Genomic DNA, 17,715 nt, shown 5'->3' on the forward strand with positions numbered 1-17,715 from the left:
TTTCACTAATACCTTCACAAAAAGTGTCACCTGCTCTCCTGTGGAAGTAGGTCTTTTGATGGGAGATTTGAGCAGCAAGGTGAAGGTCCTCCTTCATTTTTTTCTTGTATGTGTAAAGTGTGATGGCTTTTTTCTTCATGAGTCATTTTGGAATTTTTTTTTTGGTTAATTTACATCCTTTATGTATAAACAGACAACTTAGGTAGAGAGGCTAGTGGAACTATGAAACCCTCCTCTCCCAGATCTGTTGTAGAGCAAATATGTATTTCTTTAAATGCAGAGCAGCATTTGTGTTTCTGGCTGTCTACGGACAGATACGCTTCTATTCATAGAAACAGAAGTAGATGTTTTGTGTGCATGCTCTATAATATGCTGCCCTATTTTCTAAAATGTCCGTACAAGCACTAATAGCTATGCGCAGTTTTGGAATATTCCGAATGCCTCAAAGATATCCGAACATAGTCTCAATTTCTAAAAGGTCTGACTTTTACAAATATTTACATGCACGCGGCTTTCTGTTTGCAGTTTCTTTGTATTCATATGTGCCCATTTATTTGAATCATATGAATGGGCAATTATTAGAAATATATTGGAGAAACACCTATAAAATGCTTCTTGATGAACTGTTATTCTAGTATCTCCTACCAGAATTATTTTCATAGAGTGACTCTGAGTTCTTTTTAAATAACTGGGAAACAGTGAGGCGCATCCTCAACTTTAAGTTGCCTAATGCATTGAATCCAGACAACGAATGCTTTGACAGGTTCTGCCTGTGTTGCTCAGTGTGTTGTCAATGCTGCATGACACTAAGAAAAGCAGAATTTGATCTGCTGCTGCTGAGACTGAGAGTTTGACATTATTGAAGTAAGGAGCGATGCATGACTCACGTGCAGGATAATGATATTTTCTGTTTTTCTTCCTCTTTCTCTTTTTATTACCTTTGCTACTGATGACCTTTTCAATAAAATTAAAATTTTTCACTAGAGCACTTAATTCTATGCAACAGAAAAGGTCATGTTATGAAAATCCTATAAATAGGACTACTGAGGAGTTTGGGGTTTTCTAGCACTTTGTTTTTTATGTACTTTTTCCAGCCTCATCAGTTGGATACTTCTAGGTATCAATACTGTCTCACATGACAGTAATAAAAAATAATCTCACTGTGAGCACATTTATCCCTAATTTGTGCTCCTTCAGGTGTGCACATGGAGAGGACACTTCTGTTAATATGCGTGCTGTGACTCTGAATGCTGCTTGATAACAGCTTTGAAGTAGAAATTCATTTACTTTTGGATGTTTCTTGCCTTCATCCTGAATTAGGTGTCACACAAAATTGGTTGCTCAGGACAGCTCTTTGACTTAGTTGGAGACATGTTAATTTTTTTTATATTTGATTTTGGTGGCTTGTTAGTAGTAATAGTTCTGGCTCCATTATGTTTGTCCTCACATTTTTGAGCAGTTACATATGGATTTGTTGAAGACCAAAGAAATATTTACATCTTCCATACTATTTAGTATTTAGTCATGTGCACAACAGATTGTGTTTCTTACAGTTGAACAAATCTTGGCAAGTTTGGGGTGCTATTATTTATCTCTAACTATTACTGAGGAGATTGGCATGCTTGTATACAATTATGGAGGACAAAGAAGATTAATTTTATTATATTTAATATGTTGTCATAGGAACTTTTATTGAATGTTTAAGTGTTTTAAAAGTTTTCAAAAACTACCATAAATTTCAGTCCACTTATGTGTGAATATTTATAAACATCTACAGTTTATTCTAATTATATAAAATGTAACAAACTAAATACATCCAACATCTTACATTTTCTGCAATAGTACTCTATAATCAGTTCACAGACAATTTTCTGTGTATATATGAAGAGACTAGAACTGTGTTTACTTGAATCTTCAGTGGTATCATTCTTTGGGTCAGTATGTGAAGTACAGTACCTCCTACTCAAAAGATTGAGCGACGAATCTTAGCAGCACGAGTTCCCTGAGATTTCTGTAGTATTTTGAGAATAGTCCCAGATCCTGTACATAGAAGTCAGCACTCTGAAGGTAGTTAAACAAGAACGGTCCTTTGCAAAGTTGAGTTTTCAAGAGGGGAAAAATCCACTCTTACTTTCCACTCTTACTTTTGCTTTTTCTTTATTTTCCCCCACTGTTCATTCAGAAACTATGACCTGATGAATGTCAGTGGACTGTAATCCATTTATTCCGTGTGGTGGTGGGAACAGGGGGCCAGGTATTTCATTTGGGCTGAGTGAACCAGAGTCACTCTGAACTGAGCCCCCGCTGCCATCAAACTGAGAGATTTTCTTCTTGATCATTTTTCTTTCTTTGGCTCTGCGATTCTGGAACCAGATTTTCACCTGCAATGTTATAAGTTATGTCTGATCAGTTTAAGGCAGCGCTCAACTTTTTACAGCAATAGTAGCAATGAAAAAATATATGTATGCAAGCAAATATCCCCTCTACCCCTCTCAAAAAAACAAACCCACACCAACACTGGACTTCTGCAGTAGAAAATTCTTCAGTTACTCATTTTCTGTATCATAATCAACAGAAACTTGTTATTTACTTAGACCTGCATTAAAGTGAACTTGTGTTATATTTAGGAACATTGGAATCAACTGTTCTCATGTAGACAGTGTCCACCTAGTTCATCATCTAAGCTTTGGCAGTGGTATGTGCCATACTTAAAGGAACATGCAATTATAGAATAATTTGTCAGCTTTCTTTTTCATCTCTGTTAGAGGTTAATTCAAACCCAAGTGGTGAGGGTTCATTTCCTTCTTTATATCGAGTGATTTGTGTATGTATTTGCATTCTTGTTTTGTTTTAGGCTATATATTTATATATGTATTATGCATATATATGTCAGGTGTATAGCTACAGCTGCACTACTTAATGACAATAAAGTGAATTGTTTGTATTGAAAGAACCCTATCTATTTGAAATCCTATTTTGGTATCTAAATTTTCTTGTGTGAATGAGCAGAAAACCACATTTGTGCTTTCCTTATCATTATTTTTCAGTGTTCTCACTTCATAGTCTGTTACATCCTTTAAGGTATATTGAGTACAATATTATATAGGAAAAAAAATCTCTATTACTTTTCAAGTAGATTTTACTTTATTATCTTACAGATAATGACAATAAGAAGCATTTAGCTTTGTCAGTTATGAGTCATGTAGAAATGCAGATAGGGTATGTATTTTGTCTGTGTTTTGCCTGAAGGAAATTTATGAGTCAGAAATTGGATAGCTTTAAGAGAAGAGCAGCAGTTATGTAAAAAGAAACTAACAGCTGGTTTTATGCAGCATCACTAGTTACCCAGGTATGGCTGTGTTCTAAATCAGCCAGGTTGCGTAACATCAGAGCAGGAATTTGAATCTTTTAGAACTGCAATTCCCTGGAAATATTCTAATGGAGCTACATCCTACTGTAAAACACGTTGGAATTTGTTGATGATCAACTTGTTTTTCTTAGTTATGTTCCAGAGCCTCTTAAGAACCATAGAATATCCCAATTTGGAAGGGAGACTACCTAATAATTAAATGAATATGCCTGAGAGCATTGTCCAATGGCTTCTCAAACTCTGGCAGGCTTGGTGCTGTGACCATTTTCTTTCACTTCTTCTCAGTGAAGAACCTTTTCCTAATATCCAACCCAAATTGTTGTCTACGAAGTGTAATCTGTGTACTATTGGGGTCTGAGACTGAACATCGCTGCACTACAATATGATTCTAAAGACCCAGTGCTTTAACCTAAAATATTATTACTTATCTATGCATCCTTACACTTTCCAGCTTCAATTGGTCCCTCTCTATTCCATGTTCTTTCACAGATTGAATGCAGAAGAAGAGGAGGATATTTTAGAGAACTGAATGTGTATATTCAGAAAGAACAATCGTTTGTAAAATTCTAAAAAGAAAGATCTCTAAATTAAATTTACCTGGGGGCAATAAGTCTGGTTGCTAAGGTATGAGGTGCTTTATTCAGTATCACCAAATCTTCCCTTATCTTCCAACTGTAGCAGAGCCATTGAAATTCTGTTGTATAAAGAGGGCTGGATACAACAGTTGCTATACTTGCATTCAGCAGAGCCATGTTTCCTAAATGTGCTCTCCAACACAGTGACTAGGAAATTCTTTATCCCAGATTCCTCTAGTCTTTGCATGAACACAGCTCGGATACCTAGGCCCCTGCTCAGGAGACTGTAGTCAGGACAGTGTTTGAATATGTACGTAACTTGAACACAGAGATGCTTTTCAAATAAGCAATGAATCTAAGTATGCACTTGGAAATTTCGTGAGCAGATAGTATTGGCTATGTATACATGCATAAGTGGCATAAAAATTTGGCAACAAGTTTTATAGCCTAAAGCATCCTGTACATAATAGTTGTTTCTAGTACCTGTGAGCATGATAGTGAAAAGAAATCCTGACTTGAAAATCAAAGGTTATAAAGGCTCCTTGAAAACATGCTGAAACCTCTCTGAGGGAGGATATGGCATGTGGCAGTAGTGGTAACAAATACGTAAGAAGATATACACAGATAATCTCATTTGATTGTTCTTTGAATGTTGAGTTTTCAGTTTCCTGGCTTACACCTGTAGTGTATCCAATGCTTTGCATCTTTACTGGCCACCATTTTGTGTGGTTGCAAGAAGAAATAAAATGGAGAATGCCATAACTATGGTGATGGTGAAGATAACGTGAAGCTGAAGTGTTTAATTTCAAGCTGTCTAGCAAGCTTTTATGCAAGTAAGAACAAGAACTTTTCCATACTTCTATCATAGATGAATGTCTTAATGTTTAGTTTCCCTTAATAGGAGGTTTCTGTCCAATTAACTTACTTATTAATTTGTGACTATGTAGTGTATTCTCTGTGCCTAATACACTTGCAAACTGTCCTGGTTGCCTTGGCACTACTTTGCGTACAGAACATGAATGCTGCTTGAGCCCTCCGACAGCCACAGTGTCTGGTGGATGGGTGAGTATGGGGGACAGTCTGTGTACCTGTCTTTCAGATAGTCCCAGGTTTGCTGCAAGTTCTGACTTTCTCCTTATTGTAATGTATCTGTTGCAGTGAAATTCCTTCTCTAATTCTAGTCTCTGGTGGTCTGTGTAAACAACTCGGTATTTTTCTTTTGTTCTTGTTTTACCTGTTTGAGAAAGAAATATTATTAATATGTTGATTTTTGATAGCATCTTTCTTTCAAACATCTCAAATATTTTACAGACATTATTAATAAAGCTGCAGAGTACTTGCAAAGGATTGTTTTCTTCTGTTACAGAGAAGGAATATGAGGTACAGAGTGAATAAGTAGATAACCAATATGCTCTTATAACATTTGGCTATCAAACTTCTCTCTCTCCCTCTTTATCTCTCTGTAAATACATGTTTAAATATAAAGCTTAAGTGCAGAATACCCTGAAGCATGTTAAATAATTCATAGCATACATAATTGGTACTGAATATATTTGACCTCAAAGGGAATTTCATTTCAGTGTTCATTTAAATGACTTGTGTATACGTGGACATAAATATCACAGGATCTCAAGACTGACTTTCAGTCACAATTTTAATTGTGACTAATTGTACTAATTTTGTATTTGGGCTTTTCAGATCAGTTCTCCAACACAAAGAAATGTCAACTAGCAATCTGTTTACAGTCTGTGTTTGGTCAAGCTTGTAAGTTCAATAATTATATATATTATATACATATATACTAAATATATATATGTATTTTTTTCCAAAAAAGTCTTGCAAGGTGCTGGGGGTACTCAGTGAGCTGAGTTTCCATTTGGAATTGAAGGCACTTCGCATCTTATAAACCTAGACAATAAAATACTTATAAAAGGATCTCTAACAACAGAATTCATCTAAGAATACTTCTTTTAATTAAGAGAAATGTAACGTAATGTTTAGAACATATCTTTCATTTCTTAGACTTTTTCAAACATTTTTTTTTAAAATAATAATACGGAGATCACTTTTAAGCTTATTTTTTCTCTTTTGCACTTCCAACAGCCCAACTAGATAGTTTTCCTTTTTCGTCTGATCTTCCCAGTTTTAGTTTTTTTTTTTTGATGTGAGTTTTCTGGGACAAACTGTAAGACAAAGACTCCTTTAAAGTGGTTCCCTAAAATCCATTGAGGTGTTAAGATGAAGCACACGCCACACAAAAGAGCGACAAGGAGATCTTATCAAGAACTCCTTTTACATTCAGAAACACAAGCCAATTGGTTTGGAATTTACAAGCCCTAAACAAATGTCAGACTCTTTCATCTTAGCAGAGGAAAAAAGGACAAATAAATGAAGGAATATTTTTCTTCAGTTTTTTTCAATTTTGGGCCAACATTGAGGATAGACTGAGGTATTTTTATCTGAAGCTAGATTTTTTGAAATACACAAAATTAAGAATGTTTTCCTCAATTCTCTTCCCCTTTGACTTCTAGTGTATGAGGTTTTCCTGGTTAAATTTGCAGGACTACAACATTCATCAAACTTAAGTTCATCATTTTTTTCAAGTTACAAATTGTTGGCTTTGAAATATTTGCTCTGGATGATAGTTATAATGTTAACAATAGTATAGATATTCAGGTTCCTTGTAAACTGAAGGCTTAGAAGTTAATCTTTGAAAAGAAGTTAAAATTCAACAGGGTTATTCCGGCTTCAATATAATCAGCAAATACAGCCACGATTTAAGGGGGTGGAGAAAAGGAGCAGTCTTCCCCATTCCCCTTGGTCATAAAATTCACAGAGCATTTCTTCTGAAGACAATAAAGCTAGGAGAAGGCCTCTTTATTTGCTGTGAAAATCATCACCCTTTCCGGCAATATAACTCCTGAAGAAAAAAGGGAGAAGGAAAAGACAAGACTGCATATCAAAGCAAAGAGAAGTGTTGAAAGGGTCTGTTGCCTCAATATGACAGATAGGCCTCAAAACTGAAGACAATGTAGGCCAGTGGAAAATAGATGTCACAACTAGTTTACAAAGCAAAATAAATTAGCATGAAAGCAGAGACCTGGCCCTTTTCCCTGTTTCTCTATTTTGTTTTCTAGCTGTGTTTCTGCTGTGATGTGATATGAATTACTTGGACATCATTGCTTGTGATGACATCAGATGTGTTGAGTATAATAATAAAAAAAAAAAGCTAAAGCTGACCTTGCAATATGTATATATATACACACACACATTATTTATATATATATATATATAAATAATGTGTGTGTGTATATAAATCTTTTCCTTTTGTGTAGTATCCTTAAAGTCCATCCTGTTTTTCGAGAAAGGTCATTCCCAGCTGAAGTTTCACAAAAAGTTTTATAAGACTTTAGGTTCTAGACCCTTGTTTAGAGATTTTCTCTTCGCTAAGTTTCATTCATTGAAGACTCACTTTCATAGAATTACACATTTTGCACATAATATTGCAGGTTTTAGAAATGGTTTGGAGTTTCAGTCTTCGTAACTGAAGTTGGAAGGGCATTTTTACATTGATTTTAGTGAGAACAGGATCAGACTGTAAGGCATACTGCAAGTGTTCTTTTTCTTGTTTTTGTAGCTCATCTGGGAAGATAACTTTACCAAGCCCACTTTGGGTTTTTGTTTTTAAAAAATTCTTATTGCCTAAGATGTCTACAATGTCTGTATATTTGACAAAAAGGGTTGTTCCAAATATGCAGTAATGGTTTTTTAATTAGAAGATACAAAGTATAAAATTTCAAACCAACTTTGAGCTGTTGAAAGCAGATAGTAGTTTTTTTTTTTCATCCTAAGACTTGTCTTGGTCACGTAAATTTTCATTTCAGTTTTCCTGAAGTTTGTATAAAATGAAAATATATTGAAACAGGGTAAATAGACGTTAACACCCCTTTCTCCCAAATAATTTCCATTGTCAGTATTTTAGTAGGCTCCTTCATTTAATTAGAAGTGTTTTGATTTCTGTTACTCCATGCTGCTCAGGGTATACATGTATATATGTATGTAAATGTATTTGTGAAGTTCAGGGCTGTATAGTTCTGAAATTTTGGACCAATGGACTGTATTAGTCTTCAATAGTATCGAAGGGGAGGAGCTGGTAGCTACTTTATAGCATGCATAATAGTCTGGGCAAAAGGAAAAACAAAACAATTCTGCTTTGAAGAGTGGCTATAATGATATCAAGTAGGTTTTCTTACATTCTAGAGAAAATATTGTTAACGTGTAGTTACATGCCTAATTTTACTCTTGCAATTATGTTTGAATTTCATTCCCTATAACTTTTTTGTGTCAGTATTAAAGTTTTCCAGTTCTTACACTTAATATTATTTTAAAGACACTGACAAAAAGCCAAATGTGGTTTGGTACTTCCCTTGTTTTAAATACATCACATTTTTGTTTTACTTTCCCAATCCCTTTTTATTAAGCGGGATTGATGTCTTCGGCCAAATTCAGTGAAGTCTTGAGCTGTTTTTAACACTTCAAAGCATTGGGCTCTAGGAATGTAAAGCCTCAGGACATTTATCTGTGGACAGGCCCTGATTCACCTGTCCAGAATTGTTCATGAAGTATTTCAGCATGAGTGTAAACTGGGTTTTTCAGACCAGAGATGAGTGCTTTTCTGCATTGCATATACATTTTATGAAGTTGAGCACGCATGTGTGAAACTTTGCAGTGTCTGCCTTGTCTGTGCAATTAGTGTAAAACAAGGAATTAGATTTTGAAAATACTAATGCATTTAAACCTCAGTGCTGTGACAGCGACAGGGTTGCCTCACTGACATTCAGTAGTTGGAACTGATTCTGGTCTGTGCTCGGGTCTTGCATCACTTTTACACCTGGAAAACTCCAGTGATGTTAATGAAGTTACTGCTGATTTACATGAGTATACATAAGGACGGGGTGGGGGGAGGAACAGACTCTAAATCTGCCTGGCTTTGAAGGCCTTTGTGAAGACCCCAAGTGGAAGGGTGGCATTGTGGTATCTTAATGTGCACTAGGCATTTTATCCTTAGTAACAATGGGAAAACAGTCTGTATCTACTTTATAACTAAGAAACAATTACTAGACTAATTTTGTTCTTGAGGGATAACCATTTGAAGGATTGTTACCGAAGTGGTGGTGCTGATTTTCCGTGTCTGCTAGGATTGCTCCAGATGTAATTGCCCTTCTTTCTTTAGAGCATTTTCTTTGATGCTCTCTAACACACACTTACTACATTTAACCTTAGCAAGGTTTGCTAAATCTATTGTTACACACAATTTACACCTTGGGAATATACACAGAAAAGTTCTGGCATGCAGCTTGTGACAAAAACGGGCACATCAATGAGTGACACTTGGGAGAAAGTGAATTTTAATTGTCTAACTGTAGCAAACTGCAGAATTCTGGTACATGAAAATACTGAAAAATATGGTTTGAAACCAAATGAAGCAAAAGCTGATGAGACATGGTCTGCAAACAAAATTGTCTACAATGATAATTTGAGTCAGATTATTTGTCTGGGGGCATTTCTTCTATGTAGATTTATTACGTGAGAATAATGAAAAACAGGCAAATCAGGAGGAAATCGCGTAATTGATACAGCTTGATCATAGCGTAATTTTCTTTAAAATTGCTGAAAAGTCTTTAAAGGTTTAAATACATAAAACAGCTCAGTATAAAATTTATCTTTACCTTGTGATGCAGAATAATTTCCATGTTTTTGTGTGCAACTGTTAAAAGCAACATTTTCAAGAGTGTCATATTTTTCATCAGAAATGCTTTACGCAATGTTAGAACAAAGATACCTGGGCTTGAGTGAGATGCAGCCATATCTAGACACAACAGCCATTCTGCTACAGTCACATAAAACCTTAATGGGATGAAAGTGAAACTAGTGCAAATTCAGTTAAAATTGCATTAAACAAGAGTAGGTTAAATAAATGTCCTAAATGACCCACCAACCTATGTGCTTTAAGTAAAGTTAATTATTTATGAGATCAGAGATAGCAGAAAAATGCTTTCTGAAGTAAACAAAAATAATGTAGCATACGCTTACCAGTAGTGTTGGTTTGCACCGTTTTCCTCATCCATTCATAAGAGCTGTGCCTTTGGCTGTTGGGAGAGATTTGCTGTGCATTAATTGTATCTACAGGAGGTAACCCCCCGGATCCAGCAGGATGGAGGGAGCTGTAATCAGCAGAGCTGTAGGAGACCTGCCCAGGAGACGAGCCATTGATCTGTGCAGCAGCCACGGTGCTGGAAGGTCCTGGGCCATAAGCGTTCCAGTCCTCCCTCTGTGGGCCATAGTGGGATCCCCAGGTTCCCGCAGGCTGTCCGTGGTTGTCCAGGGCTGGCACATGGTGATAGCCCATGTAGTCTGAGTAGGGGGGAGCGGACGCGAAGTTTTGCACTGGCAGGTTGTTGTTGCTACCCCTTGCAGGTCCTGGATACATGCTGTTCTCTTTATCCAAGAGAGAGCTCACGTACATGATGGTCACAGATCGTAAATGTGTTGTCACAACATCCTGTTCTTCTGTGTTTTCTTTCGCCGTTTAAAATAATTGCTTGATTTTTTCCCTAATAATGCCAATCTGCCTGGAATCTACTACTTCATCCTCTTTTATTATCAACTGTGTTACCAGGTGCTGGTGGTAATGGTTTACCAAGATCTTGTCTGACGTCAGCCAAACTGCCTGCCTCATAATTACATTTACATTCAAATGAAGGGCTGACCAACCCCACCTTTCTGCTAGTTCTGGTGCTTTCTCTTTTTACAGAGCTTTTATCTATCCTGTTACCCTTCACTGATACTCAACAGTGATTCCACTGCTGTAATGTGATGCAATTGTTGCTTGCATTTAGAACCTAGTATATAGACCTTTAAAAAACAAGAAAAAAAGAAAAAGGAAAGTGTTAAGTTGTAACAAAAATGTTCAATGTTTAAATGATTCTTGTCCAGACTATTTTAGGATGTATTGTCAATCAACAAGTAAATCTTTTACTCTCTTAATTTCTCAGATGCTAAAAAAAAAAATCTAATTAAAATTTTTGAAATTAATGGATACAGTCAGTTTGAATAATACATGTGTCTCAAGAATTTCCCCCTTGTTCTTGATGTTTATAAGTGATTTTCCAGCATGGGAGAAATTACGGCTCTATCTGTAATGAACATGTTCATGCTCTCCCCATATGGCGTGCTTTAAAGAGATCTCTTCATTTGTTGGCTGTTGCAAACCAATAAATTTTAAGAAGTAGACAATAAATCCTCTTAATGAAGATGGTGGCAGAAGAACAAGCAAAATGACTGAAAAAAATAGCAAAGAAATTCTTTGATCAAGCCCAGCAATATTGTTGGCTTCAGTTTCAAACTGAAGATGGCTTTTATGCACCTGAAAGGCCTTCCTCTGAAACTCCTTTATAGCAGACTGTTTTTGGTGGTGGCAATTAAGTGAAATGGGCAACAAGAAATGTCTGGAATATCAGTGTAGTGGATCAGAACTGCCCTGATGCTTGTTTGTGAAGTGCCTGACACACAGGTACTGGTTAGGTAAGCCTCCACACTGAGAGAAATGATTCTAAAGTTGGTTTTATCTTATTTTTAAGAGCGTGATATTAACATGGGAGAATGAAGCCATACCTTATGACTAGAGAATTGCCTCTATATGGTTGTCTAGTTATAATTTGTAGAGTGTATTTGATACCAGTTTTTTTTTATCTTGGATAAATTTCTTTGCAATGAGCTATTTGTCAAGGGGTATGCTTGCAAAAGAGGTGCAAATTATAATGAGTTGTTTCCCTTTACAAAGGTGTGGATTTTCATTCAGCATCCTTTGTATTTTGACACTACTCATATTCACACATCCCTTCTAATTCCAGCACTAAAGGATTCTAAGCGTGTACTTCAGAAAGATTTTTTTTTGAGGAAAGACTTTATGTCAATAACTGTAGCAAAGATTTTAAGGCCACTTTTTATATTTGCAGATTTCTTCATTTCTTAATCCCAAAGGATCTTGAGAATGTTGAAGAAATTTGCATCACAGGATAGGACATGGAAAAAGTAAGGCTCCTGTAATAGGTGTGCCCCTTATTCAAAAAACAAACCAAAACCACTAACAAAACATCTCTGGACTCCACTGAGTGTCATTCAGATTGAACAAGGTTGTTTCCTATACTGGAAGCATCGCTGGCATTTTTGCCTATTTGTGAGCATGATGCCAGCAGCTCAATTCCTATATATTGCTAAATACAGAATGCAGATCTGTCAGAGGCAGATCAATGGGAGGGTGAAGTTTCAGTTCCATCAACTATCTGCAAGCCATCGACATATTACAAATGAGCACTGGTTGCTCATAGATTCTAGATCAAACGTGTTTTTTGACTATGCATACCATTTTCACATCTCAGTGAATGACATTTAATTTCATAGCATATGTTAGATGGTAGTAGCATTTTTAATTTTTAATTCTCTTCCTTTGTGGGATGCCTCTGTTCCTACCCCCCACAATTTCACTATCACCTAATCCCATTTTTTGTATCTCAGAGCTTTATCCTTCATTCTCTGTTCTTTTATCTTTTGTTTATGCTCCTCCTTTCCCTTTCTTGTTTTGCCTGTTTCATTATCTGAATTTTCTTTAGATCTATTTCGATTCTTTCCAGAACGTAATTAGATCAAGATACACTGATGGTGAATTGCTGTACTGATTTGATATCGGCTAACAATAGTAAGCTTTGAATAAGGCAGTTTGTTTTTAAAAAAAAAAAAAAATAAATTTACATAGAAGGATAAGATTGCTCAGTAAGACTGCAGATTTTTAACACCAGAGTGAGAATAAGATAACTAAAATGACAGCATAGAAATGATTTGTTGCACCCTCACTCTTATGCCTTCCATTTAGTGTAGCAGAACTGTGTGGATTATTAGGAAGGACCCGTATCTCTTCATGTAGGCTAGTGGTTTGAGGGTACCGTAAGTTTTGGGACTGATGATTTTTGAGAGCTAATTGACTGTTAATCTGAGTCTGCCTTCCCAAGAGTCGCTTCTCAGCCATACGTGTGTCATTCTGCTCAAATCCAGCATGTCAGTAGCTTCAGAGCCTCAGAATCGCTGCTTCTTCAGTGTGTATCAGTAACTTACCCTGTAGTTCTGGGAAGATTTCTAGTGGGCATCGCTGTCAAATGCGAGGGAAATCACTGACCTTCCCCTGTGAGGGGGGGGGGGCATGGTGAGGGGATGGTAATGAGTTGCTGGTGGGACAGGGAGGACTGTTATGGGTTTATGACTGCTTAATGCAATTGTGGAGCTGTCGTGTCACCATGGTCCCTCTTTGACTTTCTGGGATGGTGGGAAAGGGGCAGGAAGTCCAGAAATGTCATCCACGTGGAGGCTTGTACTTAGGAGACTTTCAGCTGAGGGGGTAGAGACAGGATAGGAAAGGTCCGTAAGGTATTGGCAGCAGGATCGCAGCGCTGTTTGGCGTACTTCAGAGAGATTGATTGATAACTGAGCTCCAAGGTTATGATGTTCCATTTTTCTCCAACTGTTAAAATTTATCTATGTAGCAGCCACAGGAGTTGCCTCATCCTTTCGTTGGGGTGAAGGGGTGTGCATGTAAAATTAAACATACTTTATGTGCGTTTAATCTTTGGGGAAGATGTTTAAGGAAGAAGATTGCCTAGTTTGCTAACAAGTGGTTAATGAAATGTAGTAGTAATAACAAGTGTGGTGAGAACTATTGAAACTATGAAAGTTTTGTTTGTACAGACAGTGTAGATGGTATACTCTAGTATGTGTGGTGTTCTCAAGAGCATTTCCAAACCTGGTAATAACAGTATAACCACAAACATGCCGTTGAGTGTTTTAATGACAGCTATTATAGCTGCAATTTCAGGGACTACTGGCAGATTAAAACTGGCCCGTACATCAATAACGTGTATTAAAGGTGTTTATACTTGTGATGGTTTTTATAAGTATATTATGAACCCTTAATCATAAAGTTACTCTTCCTTTCATACAACGATAAGAAACAAATCTTTCCATCTCTGACACTTGAAAACGATCTGATTATTTTGGTGTTGTTGCTGAGGAGAAGAAAGTACACAAGCTTAGCGTGTCCCATTCTGGCCAAGGTGATAGGAAGAGGTGTTTGTTTCCTTGCCTCCTTGTGACCACTCTAATGACACATCAGTAACGTAAAGCTTATGGATGCTTCTTGCCCGTACCTTCATAACTGCATGCCTGCAATTTCAGTGGAATGGCTACTCAAGGAGTTCATTGGTGAACTACATAATGATGGATTTAATGCAGTATTTCAGAGCTGTAACTCACCCTTTGTTCAAGCCAGGCTTTGCATGCACACCCATTCCTCCTAAAATTAATAGCCAGCTGTATAAATCTTAAGGAAGGGACAGTCATGGTATGCTGTCATCTGGGGGTCAGTTCTGCTGGAAAAAAAATCTGTTAATTCATGAAGGAAGGCAGGTGGTATTTGAATTTTAAAACACATAGCCAAAGAGGCTGATCTTGCTTTCACTGTACTTTCACTGTACTTTGTACTTTTACAAACTTTCTGAAAAATCTATTTAATCTTTTTAACTGGGATGGTTTAATATACAGCGCCCTAGTCTTGTTTTCGGACTACGAACTGCATGCACATGGCAAACTGTACTACTTATCGACAAGTGTGGCACAGCTTAGAGAGTTGAATGAGTATTGGTAACGGAGCTATTTTCCCTTGCTGAACTGGGCCTTCCTGGCAGGAAAAAAGGCTGTATCAAAAGTTCCAGTCAGTACAAACAAGTAGAAATAAAAATGGCAACTGTCCACGAAGCCTTCCTTAGTGTTACTTTGAATTCCATATTCTTAAATTTTGGTTAACAAATCCTTTTAAAAAATTGAAGACAGCATTGAAGAATCAATTGTTGGGAGTACAATGAGTAAATACACCCTTCAATCTTGTGTTGCTGTTCTTCTAACTGCTGCTAACAATGAGCTAGCCTTCCTTTCTTAATGTTAACTTTTGTCATTCATTAAAGTAGCCGCAATATATGTCATGTATAATCTGCACTGATGTTGCATATGCCAGGAAAGAGTGGTCTGGAACTAAAAGAAGGTCTTGCTATTCTGAAATCTAGATAACTTACAGAACCAATACTGATGGTAATGAGAGCATCTTACTGCTCAGCAAGCAGACTTACACAGAAGGATTTCAAGAGCCTGAATTTGCAATCCAGGTTAAATCGATTCTTTTTAGCAGAACCGTGAACGTGATCAGCAAATCCTCCACTGATACTTGGCTTCTTTCCTGAAGAATCATGCAGTATAGGGCTCCCACTTACTGTAACAAATTCATCCTGATTAGAGTATAGCTAGATGGATTTTGGGGCGTTCAGTATTGAGTCCTTCAGCCATCCTTTAGGGTAGTCATTTTCATGAGCTAACAAAGTAATCAGTTGTTCTTAGTGCTTAGCATTCTTGCTGTACACGTGGCTTATATTCCCTTCAGATAGGCATTTCTGTTGCCGAAATTCAAATGTTTTTTTTATGCTCTCATGTGAGAGATTGTGTGAAGTCTGTTCTACCTTAGCAGACCAAAAGCGTGCAGGATGTACCTAAATTAAACCTCTTCATTTATTGAGGTACCTCTCAGAACAGAGCTTGTTCCAAAAAGCACGCTAAGAAGTAGTTGTGCTCTCTGAGTATGAAAACAGCTGGCAAATGTTTTTATCATAAAACCAGTGGCTATTTTCTTAAATAGTGAGATCAGTGCAGTTTTGTGTCCCACTAGAAACATCGAGTGCTGTTCCAAAACATAACTGGCTGTGTATGTCATTCAGGATGAGCAGGGATACATCATTGAGTGCACGCTCTGGATGCAAAAGTGTGTGTTGGAGCAAGCCTGTACTGCTCCAGCAAACTAAATAAGGGTGCTGAAATAGGAGCATGATTCTTCGTGTATGTTAACATCCAGAGTGAATATATTTTTGAATCTGCTCTTGGGATAGAAGGTAACACATACTTGATGCTCTCTCATATGTGCATTAATGATTGTATAACCCCTAAGCAATTGCAGATAACGCATATTTGGAGTTTTTTGATTTGGAAATGCCATTTTGAATTGTATATCTTATTTAGATGCATAAAGTTTTTGTTGGAGGTCCTGTTTGATATGTTCTTGATCTTTTTGTACCATACAAATCACACTTCTTTTTGGGGTAGCGGGGTTTAAAGTTTAGTGAATTCCTCTGAAAACTGAGTATACCTTGATCATTGCTTTAATCACAATTAGGATTAAGGGCTTAGATATTCTTGTGATGTAGTCTAAGGTATGCTTTTCTTCTTCAAGGCACTTTGCTAACAACTAATCAATCTTCAGAGAAGCCCTGCTTTAGTGTCCCTAGTTTTATAGATGTGATAAAAGTGATAGGTTACATGATATGCCCACAGTCAGAAAGGAAGCAAGTATCGTTCTGAGGACTGGTACTGGTGTTTTGTGACTCATGGTGTTGGACCAAAATACTTGCAGTTGATTTGGCTCCAATTTTATGTCTCCTGTTTTTAGTTATATATAATATAGCACCTAAACAGCAGTACTTCATAAGCTGCTTGATGAAAAGTATCTTTCTTGCATTTTTGGTGAGCAACTTCTTTAAAGGATTAAGGTTGAAAATACTGAATAGATTGCTGGTAAGTTTTACCAAAAAAAACATACACACACACACACACAAAAAAAAACTACTTAAAGCAATCACTGGCATAACTAGAGGGTTAATAATCCCTAAAGTATTACCCTGGTTTAAAGATACTGCTTTCGGAGCAATAAATTTTAACCTTTGAACATGTGCTTCTGCAAATAAAATCCAGCCTTATTTTGTGTACTTAACAACTTCTGATTGGAAACACATAGCAACCTATAGCAAGCATGCTTTCAGTAAACTGGAACAGAAATGAGGCAGATCTTCAAAGTAGTCACTTATCTTCCTCAATAACTCTTCTACATGTAAACAAGATAAAACAGGTCATTTTGCCAGATCCCTCATTCTTTGAATGATCTTTAAATAATTTTCAAGAGAAAGAAGTTGTGTTCAGATAGATTTTTCTTACAGTTTACTTGAAAGACTTCTTTTTGTTTGTTTCTTTCTTTCTTTTGGAAATTCTCATACAGAATCCAACTATAGCATGGAAATGTGATTAAAAGTTAGCAATGAACTTGATCCTGCAAAACCCTGGGGCCAGGGTTTTGTGCACTTAGCTAGAGCTAGGTCCCAAATTACTATATTTTAGAGCTTCCTTTCCTATTTTTAACTTTCCAAATTCTAAATCTGGAAGATTTCACTGATGTTTCTCTAGTATGCAAACTTACTTCCGCATTTAATGGGTCATTTTGAGGTTGCTTTTTTTTTTTTTTTTTTTTTTTTTTTGAACCTTTTTGAGTCTCTCTTAAGTGTCCTGTGTGTATGTGAACTGTATGTAAAGTATCTCTAGCATTTCCCTCAGTAGACAGAACGGCTGTTCTGTGCACTCCCAATGGATTCCTCTTTTGGACATATGCAGTGGGTATCTCTTTTGGGAAATCGATGTTTTGGTTTGGTTGCCATGCTCATCAAAGTGGGTGTTAAATCACTTTTGTTCCAAAGTGCCATTTGTCACGTTCTACTTTCCATAATGTGTGGAAATCTGTTGCTGAACTTTGAATTGTAGTTTCTTCATCTTGTTTGGCTGTCTTACCAACACAAA

At 36.7% G+C, this 17,715-nt stretch overlaps 1 protein-coding gene across 1 annotated transcript; it reads right to left on the minus strand.

The window, feature by feature from the left end:
- Positions 1-2,174: 2,174 nt before the first annotated feature.
- On the minus strand, positions 2,175-10,471 carry CDX4 (caudal type homeobox 4; the record flags this gene model as incomplete). Its single annotated transcript, XM_084293927.1, has 3 exons — positions 2,175-2,381; positions 5,034-5,179; positions 10,039-10,471. 3 exons carry the CDS (start codon positions 10,469-10,471, stop codon positions 2,175-2,177), a joined length of 786 nt encoding a protein of 261 aa, XP_084150053.1.
- Between the last annotated feature and the right edge of the window lie 7,244 nt (positions 10,472-17,715).

The sequence above is a fragment of the Netta rufina genome (genome assembly GCF_964035555.1).
Source record: "Netta rufina genome assembly, chromosome: 12".
Classification (NCBI taxonomy): domain Eukaryota; kingdom Metazoa; phylum Chordata; class Aves; order Anseriformes; family Anatidae; genus Netta; species Netta rufina.